Raw genomic sequence first — 14,609 nt, forward strand, 5'->3', positions numbered from 1 at the left:
TCACGCCAAACGGAGTTAACCTCGGACTAAAAGCTCTGAACCCGTCAACCCTACTGGACCAGGGAAGGTCCAACCGGGTTGCCAGAGCAGGGAGAAAAGGGGGGGCCATTGTGAAGGATATGTCAGTGTAATTCTCCCTGCTTGGTTAAATTGTGGGTTAGAGGTAAAATGGATTCATGTGTTACAAGCTATTGACATGTTAATGACCCGTCTGCAGCTAGCTCCTTATTTCAAAGGGATGTTAATCCTGTTTACTGTGATTAGAGGTGACTCATGTTATGTATTCTGATTGCTTCATTATGCGGTGCCAGGCTGCCCAGCTAATGTGTTCTGTACACCTTGTAATTAACTTCCCTGATGTCATTATTTAAAAAAAATGTGTCTCAGGTCGGCTCCGAATTGTCTGGCTATATTCTGTATGAGAAACTCCAGAGTGTGTGAAAAGGGGGTGGAGCTCCCATTGTTCCTTGATTAAGGATTTAGCTTGTAAAACTGTATTTATAACCAGCAGCAAGCTGCCAATAAATCAGTCTTGGTTCCAGCATTCAGTCTTGACTCATGTGTGGATGATCCTGCGATGTTCTTGTATGGAGAGGAGGGAATGCTTGACGGGGATATCATACCGATACCGTCACAGGCGGCTTCCGCCCTTCTGCGCTCTTGCTTCAGTAACGCCAGGAGGTCTGACTCCACCTCCTCCCTCTGGTTAGGGGGCCTATAGCATACTCCCAAAATTACTTTCTCCATTGTTTCCTCCCTTTGAAGCTCTACCCATAAGGATTCCACCTCATCTCTTGCTCCATTAGTGATGTCGTGCCTCACATTCACTTGCACATCATTCTTGATATACAGGCATACCCCTGCCCCTTTTTATCCTCCCTATAACACCTGTCACCGTGAAAAGACAGCAGTCTGCGGAATGCCTCTCCATTGAGGCATAGCTTTTTTTCTTTCTATTTTTCGTGTCCGTCAGCGCCGTGATTGAAGATGGATGGACATTGGGGGCCACTTATTTATATATTATATAAAAAAGAAAAGTCTCCCACAATGTCCATCCATCTTCAATCACACCACCGACTGACCTGAAAAATAGAATAAAAATCTCTGCCCGCCCTTACCTATATAACGGCTGTCACCGCAAAAAGAATGCAGGCAGCGGGAAAGCCTCCATGGTGGTGGAGTTTTTCCTCTTTTTTTTGGGACCGTCGGATGCCGTGATTAACAATGGATTTAAACTTTTTTAAATACAGGAATTGTCAAACACTGTCTCCTGGCCTTTTTGCTTTGACACTTTTTTGGGTGAATGGGTAGGGGTACAATGTACCCGATACCCATTCACATGGGGGGGGCTTCCAGATTCCGATAAGCCCCCCGCCCGCAGACCCCAAAAAACACCGGGCAAGGGTTATGGGCATGAGGCCCTTGTCACCATAGCACCCTCCCCATGTTGAGGGCATGTGGCCTGGTATGGTTCGGGGGGGGGGGGGGGGCGGCCTGCCAGGTTGCATGCTTGGATAAGGGTCTGATATGGATTTTTGGGGAGACATTTTTTCTTTTAAACTTTGGAGGGTTCCCCTTAAAATCCGTACCAGACCTGAAGGGCCTAGTACAGATTTTTTTGGGGGGGCACCCACGTCTTTTTTTGACACAGGGGTACCCCTTCAATACACTGTTGTATGAACTACACTGCCTGCACTAACTGAATATAGAGTCTACACTAAAAGCAGTGTAATTGTATATATATATATATATATATATATATATATATATATATATATATATATACACATATATACACACACACATATATATATATACACATACACGCAAGCCTGCACACCACTAATTAATCTGCCTGCCTAATCTAGCTCAATCTATCTCTGTCCACACACTATACACGGCCGCTATGTGCACAGTCTTATATAGTGTGGGGAGTGGACTTGGTCCCCCTGAGCCATGATTGGCCAAAGGCACCCTGCTTTTGGCCAATTATGGCTCTATCAGCAGAGCGCGCTGTGATTGGCCAAAGCATGCAGGTCAGGTGCATGCTTTGGACAATCATCATACAGCAATGCACTAGTGCTCATCCCTATTCTCTCGCTGCCTCCCTGGTGTAGCTCAAGTAAGCTCAACTTTAGTTGCATGCATTTGCAAATGCATGTGTAAGCTGCAGGCCCCGTCAAGGCTCTCTGTGTACTGCAGTCCTAACGCTAAAATTGTAAGTATTTCTGAGAATACTACCTTGGAGGTCCTATTCCTCAATTTAGCTCCTAAGTCCCTAAAATCGTTATTCAGGACACTCCTTCCGCTGACTGTCATTGGTGCCAACGTGTACCATGACAGCCGGGTCATCCCCAGCCCCACCCAATAATCTGTCCACCAGATCAGTGATGTGCCGAACCCCCGGTGAACAAAATACAGTTTGGCGCTTCAGGTCTTTTTGACAGATAGCCCTCTCTGTCTTTCTAACAACGGAGTCCCCTACAACCAGAATCGGTCTTTCCTTACCCTTGGCTTTACTCCCGCCCTCACTGGAGTTTTTCCCCTGGCAGCTAGGGGCTCCAGCAATGCTGTTCCCTGACTGGTTTCTCCAACATCATGCAACAGGGTGTATTTATTGGGATGTTCCAGCCCAGGACCAGCCTCCCTGACACTTTCCCCTCTACCCTTCCTGACTCACCCATCTACTCTGCTTAGGTGCCTGTACCTTTTTGTCTCCACCCGCCTCTGTGCTCGCACCTGCCGGGTACTTTACCAACTCTCTTTTAGTATGGAGATTCTTCTCAGTGTTGCCAGTTGCTTCCCTATATTCAGGACCTGGGCTTCCAGGGAAGCAACCATAGGCGTGTGGAGGGTATTCTCCCTCGTTCTGATGATCGAGGAATGCATACATGCCACAAGATGTGCACCGAGTCGCATCTCCCCACCCGCCGGGCGCTGTACCCTCTAATTTAATGGGGATTGGGAATTATACTCTGTCTGATTAACTGATATCTAGCTTCCCGACTAATTTCTCAGCAGTTACTCCTCAGTACTCAGTCACACACAGTTACTCTGCAGTACTCAATAATACACAGGTACTCAGTTAAACCACGACACTCAATAGTACTCACACTACACCCTCCTCAGCAAGCATCCCCACTACACACTGTGAGTCAGTCTTTTATATTGGCTGTGTCGTTCTGCTCCTGCTCAGCCGCCCCTGTATACTGACACTTGCAGGACTTGTCAGCATATAGTTTCCCCCGCTCAGCCAGCCTCTTTCTGCTCCCTCCGCTTCCTTGGTCTGCCTGTCACACTTCCCCTCCGGTCTGTGGTAACACTTACCCGGTCAATCTGTCACCTCTTGGTCTAGCCGGTTACATGCTCGCCCCCTCTTTCAGAGTCTATGGGGAGGCACTGTCCTCAGGTCACCCGCCGCCACTGCCTCTCTCGGTCTCAGTGGGAGGGGGGGGATTCGGTCCACAGCTCCTACACACAGCTCCCACACCCCATGCTGCTCAGCGTCTGCCTGCCATGGTTTGACATTGACATTTCTTGACACGCTTTTTTGAACTACTGTTTTCAGGGTAATGCGGCGTCATGCACAATGTGATGTTTCGGGGTTTCACAACTCTGCGCAACACATCAGGCATCATACCGCAGAATGGGTTGAATGAATGTAATTTAATTGTATGCTTGCAACTGTATTGATATGTAGTGTATTTACGCGCTGCGTCGCAGTACAGAGAATGTACCCTGTTGAAAGTATTTGATTTTTGTATATTTGCTTTGCAAAATAAACTTAAATATTGCCATGGTTTCGCACCAATCAGTGCAATAGCACCACCTGCTGTCTTCAATGAAAAACAAGGGAGGGAAAGGGCCATGGTCCATGCCTACATACCATAGTTTGTACAGTAAACGTTTGTGGGGAACTGGATCAAATGCTTTTGCAAAATATAGATACACCACAGGTAGTTGTGCTTACAACAGTGATTTTCAGTTTCCACTGGAATCCCACAGGTAAGGCCCATGCATACATACATACATACATACATCAGTCCAAGCTGGACCAATGTGATTAAGTAAGAATAGTCATACCTAAAATCTGTATTTTAATATGTTTCCTTTTTATTAATCAGCTCCCTTTAAATTGAGCCTTGACTGCTTAAGGAGAATCGCCCAATCACCCCCACCTCCACCCCAGCATAAATCCTCATATTTCCCAAATCTCTCCCATCCCCATTCCCCTTCCCCAGCAAAAGTGTTATACTCCCAGCACAAATTATCCCATTCCCCCTCCCCAGCACAAATACTCTTCCCCCACAAATTCCCTACAGCACTAATCCTCTCACCACCAGCACATATCTACCCCCTCAAATTTCCCCTCCTAGAACAAATCCTCTACTCCCTTCCCCCACCCCAAAATTCCACCTGCCCAGAACAAACCCTTACCCTCCAGCACAGATACTTTACTCCCCCAAATCCCCCACCCAAGCACTAAATCTCTCTGCCACAAAACCTCCAATCTAGCACAAATCACCCCCCAAATCCCCCCCTCCCCTTTAGCACAAATCTTCCCCAGCTCATCACCCCCTACCACAAATCCTCTCCATTCTAGCACAAATCCTCCCCTCCCTAAAATCCCCCTCCCAGCACAAATCCTCACCCTCTGTAACAATCTTGGTTATCCCTTCCCCTGTAAGCCTATCCCCTAGTATAATTCCCCTTCCTTCCTTCCTTCCCTTACAGACCTCAATCACGCAGGCAGGAATCTAGATTTCTGTAAGAAATCGGTTTTGTTACGGTAGCTTAAATACAAGGATTTTGTAACTGGCGTTAAAAAATCACTGTTGACTGCAAACTAGAAATGTAATTTTGACTAAAATACAGTGGGGAAAAATGTCTATAACTAGAGCAGAAGCGAGCTGAATCTAGAAGCCGATGGTTATGAAGCGCTGCTGCTCCAGATCCTGTCAGTTTTAGTAATTTCCCCCAGTGACTGATTGTTCAGTGATTATACACAGTATAATATGAAGTTTCATTTGCCAAATTATTGAGGTCAGCTGGTAAATTGGAGACATCCTGTAAGGACGTTATTCCACTGTATAGCTTGGTGTCATCCGCAAAGACTGAAATGGTACTTTTAATCCCAGACCCTATATCATTTATAAAGATATTAAAAAGTAAAGGTCCCAACACTGAACCTTGGGGTAAGAATCATTAACCACTAAATTCAGTCTTTCAGTTTTCTATTCATTTACAAAATGGATCTTTCCAAGCCTGTAGACTTTACCTTACACATTAGCCGTGTGTGGTGACTCTGTGTCAAATGTTTTTGTAAAATCCAAGTATACCACGTCCACAGTCAGTTATTTGTCTAAACTTGTGGTTATTTCTTCATAAAAGGAAATCAAATTTGTTTGACAACTCCAGTCTTTCGTGAATCCATGCCGACTACTGATTAATATGTTTTCTAGCAACTTTAGCAAACTCTTCTAATCCCTCTGCAGTTTATCCAAAACCAAAAAAAGTTTTGTCTTTAAATTATGCTCTTTTGTAATATATCAATGCAATATGCATATAAGTTACGTGTAACTATTACTTTATGCTTCTACAGTTCATCACCTCCGGAAGTCTATCAGTCTCGGTTGAAGTCAAACAGAATCCAACTCGAATGTTTGTAAGTCCATCATATGGGAAAGGAAGCTTTGAATTTAAGAGCTGAACTTCAAGCAAATAGCTAATGACATACCTGAAATACATTTATGAAAAATATCTCACCCACTATTGGATTTGAGTTTGTTTAGACAGTCTTGTGACCCCAAAAAAAATGTCAGATAGCATAGCCAAACTGAATACCTCTGACTTATCTTTATTTCAGTTAGGTAACATGGCTTGATCACTTACATGCCAACCTGAGGGGGTTGGCAGCTACATGACAGAGGACGTTCAATATTTAGAAATGTAAAATTATGTACTTGGGTGTCAAAAAAACACATGCAAATTACACATTAAGAGGGGCTCCCCTAGGAGAATCAATAATGGAAAGGGATCAGGAAGTGCTTGTATATCATAGACTGAGCAATCGCATGCCACAGCTAAACCAATAGAAAACCTCCATATACATAATTCTATACCTACAGTTGATCCAGAGGAAGGCAAACTCCCCCCCCAAAGGATGATCCAACTACCCCTAGTGTTATCTATAAGGCCCAGTTCACACTGATGCGACAACCGCTCTGACTTTGGAGCACTTATCGCATCAGAAGTGAGACCCTGGTTGGACCCCATTCTGTGCAATGTTCTAATCAGTGCGACTTAGTTGCTCCGACTTAGAAACCACTACTTGTGGTCTGACTTCAGTATGACTTGCATCAACTTTCCAGTAATTCGTGCATCACTCTGATTTAGAACACCCACCAGATATTGAAACACCAACACAAAAGAGTGGGCGGGGAGGACTATAGCGGGCCTAGATAAAGTGAATCTACTCAAACCAGAGCTATCACAGAAGTAAATTTAACAAAATGTATTAGCATGATATACATAAAAAGAATTAAAACCATACATAAACGTGACAACAATCAGATCACCAAACGTGTAATCCCTGGAACAGGGGGGGGGGGGGGAGGTTCAGGTAAAGAGTTGGAGTCACGAGACGGAAAATCACAAGTCTCTACTAGTTTCGCGATTATTATCGCTTCGTCAGGAGACAATCTACAGATTAAAATACAGAAACAATACATTAACATCAGAAATGTATATAGAGCTTCAGCCAGAGGGTGTATGCGGTAAACACCCTCTGGAAAACATAATGCAACATTATTGGTAGGGGGATTAAAGATCAGGTCTTCTACCTAAGGGCAGGAGACATGATCTTTAATCCCCCAACCAATAATGTTGCATTATATTTTCCAGAGGGTGTTTACCGCATACACCCTCTGGCTGAAGTTCTATATACATTTCTGATGTTAATGTATTGTTTCTGTATTTTAATCTGTAGATTGTCTCCTGACAAATCGATAATAATCGCAAAACTAGTAGAGACTCAAGATTTTCCGTCTTGTGACTCAAACTCTTCACCTGAACCTTCCCCCCTGTTCCAGGGATTGCACGTTTGGTGATCTGATTGCTGTCACGTTTATGTATTGTTTTTAAATGGTCTATGTATGGTTTTAATTCTTATGTATATCATGCTAATAAATTTTGTTAAATTTACTTATGTGATAGCTCTGGTTTGAGTAGATTCACTTTATCTAGTACCGCTATAGTCCTCCCCGCCCACTCCTTTGTGTTGGTGTTTCAGGGTCTACGGGGGGTCTCTGAACCCTTCGACTATTCTATGAATATTAGGATGATGGTACATTCCCAATTTTCTTGTATTTTTCTAAATGTTAGAGGTTAAATCTATTACCCACCAGATATTATTGACTTTTGACTTATGTACTTTTCAGCTAAATATTACCCTCCCAGGTCTCTTCAGGGAACAATCAGCTCCTTCTCTCCTTAGCTGCTCCACTCCTCTGACACTCTCCTTCAGTTACATTACAACAAAGCCTTTATACTCAGATGTCATACAAGGAAACAGAAGGAGAGCTCACATAGCATAATTCAGTTTTCTTTAAAAATAAGCCATTAAAACAATTCAATTCCACTCATGTGTAAACATAAGCAAGATCGCATATAGGTCCAGGAAGTCCTGCCACGGCGTGCATTCCGCCTGGCCGGAAATGATGTAATCAGGTAGTCCTGCCCAATGCATTTCGCAAACCAATCGGACGTCTGTGGGTGCAATAGAGGCTATTGTGTCAAGTGACTAGGATAGGGACCCTTGATAAACAGCAGCAGTTCAAAGTGACAGTGGTGTGAAATAGACATTATATTTAAAAAAATAGGTCAACAGTGCCAGACTTTGTATTTATTTATCTAGCTTGAGGGGCTAAAAACAATAAATGCGATGTTCTTTATGTTGGCAAATCTCATACTTTGAAAAAGTGATCTATTTTTCCCTGTTAATGGTTTCTTATTTCTCTGCTGACCACATCTACAATTTTCCTTACAGGTGAAATCATTTATGGTCATGAACACTGTCAGTGCACTTGAAGCTCTTGGAAGCGTCATGATATATTGTTATGATATTTATCGATCAGAGTATTTTGATGCCAGTGTAAGTACAGCAAGAATCTTAAATAATCTATCAGACTGCATTAACTTTTTCATTAGAACTTAAATCATTCAATATATCTTGGCAGATCTGCAAATAAAAAGTTCTCAAATATCTCAAAGTGGATTTCCTTGTTTGGATTTTTTATATAAAACCTTACATGCTAGATCATGAAATAAACTATTTTTTATTTATTTATATAAATTCATAAAAAAAAAAAAAAAATATCTACCAGACATTTAAAAACACTTAAAATCTACTCTGCAGGGCATGCAACTATAGCTCCCATATGATTTTAATCAGTTGGTTCTATAAACTTCAGAGCAATTATGTACTATTTTGTAACAGAAATGCGTTTAGACTGCAGCTAGAACTACATGCGTTCCCACATACAGTATGTATCAGAATATACCGTTCTCAGTGCAGCGCTGTTTAATGACATGTGATCAAACATGCTTAAAATATAACAATCAAACAACCGGTAACTTGTTTTCCATGAGTCATTCAGGACAGCACCTTGAGAGAGCGTGGCTCCACCCACTTGACAGGAAACACACCTCCACAAAACTTCTTAAAAGGAGGCTCCTTTCCACTTATCAGTAGTAGTAGTAGTAGTAGTAGTAGTAGTAGTAGTAGTAGTAGTAGTAGAGAAACCTCCAGCCCAAGCTGGAACACATAATCAGAGTATGGTTAGTCACAGCATAATATTCAAAAACAATAAGGGCTGCTGTCCTGAAAGACTCATGGAATACATGTTACCGGTAAGTCTAACTTGACTTTTCCCTTATCGTCTTTCAGGACAGCACCTTGAGAGGATAAAAGAGACTTACCCACTTAGGGAGGGACCACAGCCTGTAAGACCTTCTGCCAAAAGCCTGATCGCTTGCTGACAGAAGATCCAGTCTGTAATGACGGACAAACGTTAGGTAACTTGACCACGTAGCCACCTTACAAATTTGGTCTGGCGTGGCACCAGCCATTTCTGCCCATGTAGTGGCCTGAGCTCTGGTAGAATGTGCTTTAATTCCCAGTGGGGGAGATAGCCCCTTTTGGGAATAGGCTGCCAGAATAGCAGTTTTAAGCCATCTAGCCATCGACCCCTTTGATGCTTGGTGGCCCTTCTTTTTCCCAGAAAAAAAGTACAAAGAATCCGATGACTGAAAGTCCTTGGTTACTTCAAGATAATGTAACAAATCCCTTTACACATCCAAATTTTGGAATTGGCTTTCCTTTTCTCCCCAAAGGTTTGAGCAAAAGGTTGGAAGGATGATCTCCTGCGACCGGTTGAGGGCGGACGCTACTTTTGGCAAGGAACCTGGATCGGTTTTTAGTACAATCCTATCCGAGTAGATGGATAAGAAGGGTTTTCTTATTGACAGGGCGCTCAGCTCACTAATCCTCCTAGCGGACGTTATAGCCACTAGGAACAGAGTCTTAAGAGTAAGATTGTTCAGAGAAATGGCTTGTAGCAGTTCAAGCGAATACCTGAAGAACCACTGATAAATCCCAACTGGGAAAGTGCTTAACAGGAGCTGGTCTGGATCTAGCAAGCGCCCTGAAAAATCTTGAAACTAGAGGCTCCGAAGATATTGGTCTTTCCAGAAAAACTCCCAATGCGGCTATCTGCACTTTAAGTGTACTGACTGACAAGCCTTTTTCTGCTCCATTCTAACGAAATTCCAGAATTGACACTAGATTTTTCACCACTCTATTTGACTAGTGACACCAGGAGTTGTAAACCTTCCAGTATTTAGCATAGATCTTTTTGGTAACTAACTTTCTACTGGAAAGCAAGGTAGTCACCAGGGGAGGAGACAGACCTTTTTGTCTCAACAACTGCCTCTCAGATAACAGGCTGTGAGGCTTAGACTTGCCACCTCTGGATGGTGTATCGGACCCTGAATCTTCCTCAGTACCAATGGAATTATTTGAAACGGAGGAAAGGCACAACCCAGCTGGAAGTTCCAAGGCAGTATTAACGCATCTGTTCCCTGGAAACTGCTTCTGTGAATGGAGAAAAAAGACAGAAGTTGCATATTTTCTTCTGACGCAAAAAGGTCTATTTGTGATTGGCCCCAGGCCCCCGATCATTGTGAAGACTTCTGGATTTAAGGTGCATTCTGCTTCCTTCTTCTGCTTAGAAAATCTGCCACTATATTTAGAGTGCCCTTGAGGTGGACTGCTGGTAAGAACAGCAAATGATTTTCTGCCCAATTTAGGATGTTGAGGCGAGAAGCTGAAGTGTTTTGCTTCTTGTGCCTCCTTGCCAGTTTAAGTAGGCTATGGTAGTGGCATTGTCTGAGAAGACTTGAACATGGGAACCTTGAAGGTCTAGAGAGAAGGCATCCAAAGCTAAGGCCACTGCCCTTAGTTCTCTCCAATTAGAGAACTTTTTTGCCTCTGACTGGGACCAAACACCTTGAGCGTAGTTTTGACCCAGGTGCGCCACCCATCCCCATAGGCTGGCATCCGTCATTACCACTTTTTCTATTGGAAATGACCATAACAGGTCTACTGACAGGTTTGTCTTACTTCTCCACCACCAAAGCGATCGTTTGACTTTGTTGGGGATTTTCACCTTTGTCTCCAGAGATTCTGTCCTGTGATCCCATGCTATCAGGAGGAAACTCTGAAGAGGTCTGAAATGAAGCCTTGCCCATTGCACAGCTGGCATGGATGAGGTTAGGATTCCTAGGGCTGACATTACTTGCCTGACGGACAGCTCCTGATTTGTCTGTAAGGAGGCTACGACCCTTAGTATCTTTATCTTTTTGTCTTCTGGAAGACAAATTCTCTGCTCCACTGAGCTGACCCGATACCCCAGAAATTGTGCTTCTTGGGTTGGGTTTAAATCGGATTTTTCCATATTTATGATCCAGCCCAAGGCCTCTAGGTGACTGCGGGCTCTTCCGAGGTCCTCCATTAATTTCTCCCCGGAGGGGGCAAAGAAGAGCAGGTTGTCTAGGTATGGAATTACCAATACCCCCTCTGCAAGTGAAGAGGAGCAAGAGCCTCTGCCATGACCTTTGTAAATATTCTTGGAGCCGAGGAAAGGCCGAAGGGGAGGGCTTTGAATTGGAGGTGCATAACCTCTTTTACCATATTTACTGACAATCTTAGAAACTTCTGAGATTGAGGGGCTATGGGGATATGCAGATAGGCATTTCGAAGGTCGATTGATGCCATAAAGCATTCTTTTGTCAAAAGGTTTTTGACCGTGAAGATTGAGTCCATACAGAATTTTTTGTATAGGACTGATCTGTTCTGCGGCTTCAGGTTGAGAATTAGTCTGAAACATCGGGACAGCTTTTTTATTACGAATATATGGGAATAAAATCCCTGATAAAGCTCCCCCTGTGGTACTCGAGTCAGAACCCCCTGGTTCATCAGATCCTTCAACAGGTTCTTCATTGCTAGGGATTTGACTATATCGCTTGGTAGATTTGTCAAAAGGTAACTCTATTCTGTAACCTTGGGTCAGCATAGAGAGAATATACCGATTTTCTGTTATGCTTGCCCAGTAAGGTAGAACACTTTGAAGTCTTCCCCCTGTAGTGAAGTCATATATAGTGGAGTCTGGTTAGATAATTGATATTTAGGTATTAGTATGATGACTATAAGTTATGTTGTTCCGCAGCAAAGGTTCTCCAGAGTGCATTTGACTTCCAATCCAGAATAAAGTCCAAATTCCACAAATGATACAAATCCAACAGAGTAATTCAATGTCCCATTTGACTAGATTAGTTCTAGACCTGTGCCATATTCAGAGAATATACAGAGAATATTCTAAGTGACAAGACTCACCTCCAGAATTATATTCCCTATCCACTGAATAGCTGAGCAATTTGATTGGCCGTCTTTGATCTACATCCTGTCTTTCAGAGTGACAGATAATGACCCCAACCAAATGTTTCCCGTGAATGAATACCCCCTCAAGTCTAATTACCATCAATAAATACTTCCTTATGTATGTAAACAATTCACCATTTGAGGTTAACAGGCCATACCTCACACACACCTAGGTAGTCTTGCATAAGATTAACACATCTAAGGGTCTTCTGTACCTTTTGATATATTAGAATTCAGCTGGCTTGGACAGTTCAACTGAATTCCTGGTCAATATGGTAATGTAATACAATATATTGTGCCATACATACCTATATATATATATATATATATTAATATTACAACACCCCCCCACCTGCAACCGGCTGTCATTGTGCTTTGCTGGTTGACGCAGGAGGATGGATCAAGACATTCCTCTTGCCTTTGCCCTTCTGCCCTGACCAACCTTTCTTCCTCTCTTGAGGCTTGTTTTGTTCTTGAGCCTTTTGAGGATGAAAAAACCTTTTGCCCGTCTGCTTTTTCTTTTTGACAGAAAAATATTTCTTCTCGTCTGCAGTTCTGTCAAGAACCGCATCTAAATTGGGGCCAAACAATAAATCCCCTTGGAAGGGTACGCAGCACAGCTTGTTTTTTGACGCTGTGTGCCCTGGCCAGGTTTTCAACCACAGTGCCCTCCTAACAGAGTTAGTAAGGGCCGCAGACTTTGTCGTCATCCTGATAGGCTACAGCTGCTGACAGGGTTGAGAAAGAGTCCAGGATTTCTTGTTTTGGAGAATCAGCTATTATATGAGCTTTAAGCTGGTTCAACCAATACTCCATATTTCTGGAGACGCAAGTAGTTGCCATTGCAGGCTTAACCACTTGCCGCCTGCCCCATAACAAAATGATGGCGGCAAAGTGGTTTCAATATCCTGACTGGATGTCATATGATGTCCTCAGGATATTGAGCCGCTGCGCACCCTCGGGGGCACGCATTGTGGCGATCGTTGCTGCAGGGTGTCAGTCAGACATCCCGCAACACCGATCTAGGTAAAGAGTCTCTGATGGAGACTCTTTACCAAGTGATCAGCCGTGTTCAATCACGGCTGATCACGATGTAAACAAGAAGAGCCGGTTATCGGCTTTTCCTCACTCGCGTCTGTCAGACGCGAGTAGAGGAGAGCCGATCGGCTGCTCCTCTGACTAGGGGGATTTGTGCTGATCGATTATCAGCACAGCCCCCCCCCAAGGATGCCCACACTAGACCACCAGGGATGCCACTAGACCACCAGGGATGCCCACCACCAGGTATGCCACCCTAGACCACCAGGAATGGCAATCAGTGCCCACAATGGAAACTGATTGGCAGGCATTGTTGTTTGGCACTGATTGGCATTCATAAGTACAGTACATCCGTGCCACTTATCAGTGCCCATCCATGCCACCTATCTGTGCCCATCTGTGCCGCCTATCTGTGCCCATCGTGCCACTTATATGTGCCCGTCAGTGCAGCCCCATCAGTGCCCATCAGTGAAGGAGAAAACTTATTTACAAAGTTTCGTAACAGAAACCAAAAAAAAGAAGCATTTGTTTTTCAAAATTTTCTGTCTTTTTAAAAATAAATTGGCAGAAAATAAAAATCGTAGAGGTGATCAAATACCACCAAAAGAAAGCTCTATTTGTGGGAACAAAATTATACAAATTTAGTTTGGGTACAGTGTAGCATGACCGCGCAATTGTCAAAGTGCAACAGCGCTGAAAGCTAAAACTTGGTCTGGACAGGAAGGTGTATAAGTGCCCTGTATGGAAGTGGTTAAAGTTTGCCTATGATGAATCCCCATGCCCTCAAATGCTAGATCTGTAGATCTTGAGACTTGAGAAAAGGCTGCAACGAGTTTTGGAACCTTATTCCAGGGAGCTGCTGGGTCTTCATCAAAAGGAAACCTTCTCTTGTGTGCCCTAGCAAAAAAAGGTTTCCTTTCTGGATCAGTCCATTCTTTCTTGATTGCCTCAGAAATGACTACATGGACTGGAAAGGTACGTATCTTGGGCTCACTGAGTCCTGCATACATCCTGTCATGTAAAGAGGATTCTTTACGCTCTTCCTCCAAGCCTAAAGTCGCATGAATTGCTTTTAGGAGGCCATCAACTTGTTCCAAAGACAACTTATATTTTGAAGACATTCTCCAGCGCCTCCTCCTCCTCTTCCAATTCTTGAGAATGTGAGGGGGAAGCACCTTCCTGGTTTTGAGGACTCTCTTCTGCCTCCACTACCAGGACTAACAGCGAGTCTTGTGAGGCTTGCGAGGTAGAGGTCTGTCTCACGGATGTTTTTTTAAGTGAGGATTTAAACGATTTGGATTGTAGCATCCAATTCTTTAACAAATGCGATTATGTCGCTGCAAGCGCAAGACGCTTCCTCCTTCACTATCAATGTTTGACAAAGTATTTTTCCAGCCTTCAGGTAGCTTAGACTTGCATGAAGGACATTTATTTTTATTCCCTGGGTCAGAGCTCTTGGCCTGCCATGATAGGGGAAAGAAAAAAAAGAAAAAAGACAAATCAGCCTGAAAACCATTCATGATGCTCACCGCAGGTGCACAGTGAGAGATCCACTACACTCATGTGCCCAGAC

The 14,609-nt window shown here is 43.5% G+C and overlaps 1 protein-coding gene across 1 annotated transcript in view; it reads left to right on the forward strand.

Moving 5' to 3' along the window:
- LOC120909264 (membrane-spanning 4-domains subfamily A member 4D-like) overlaps positions 1 to 14,609 on the forward strand; it is a 138,292-nt gene that overhangs the window by 101,299 nt on the left and 22,384 nt on the right. The window contains exons 5-6 of the mRNA XM_040320999.1: positions 5,603 to 5,665; positions 8,048 to 8,152. Coding sequence (XP_040176933.1) covers positions 5,603 to 5,665; positions 8,048 to 8,152 — 168 coding nt within the window. The remainder of the gene's footprint in view (positions 1 to 5,602; positions 5,666 to 8,047; positions 8,153 to 14,609) is intronic.

This window comes from Rana temporaria, chromosome 8, assembly GCF_905171775.1.
Source record: "Rana temporaria chromosome 8, aRanTem1.1, whole genome shotgun sequence".
Classification (NCBI taxonomy): Eukaryota; Metazoa; Chordata; class Amphibia; order Anura; family Ranidae; genus Rana; species Rana temporaria.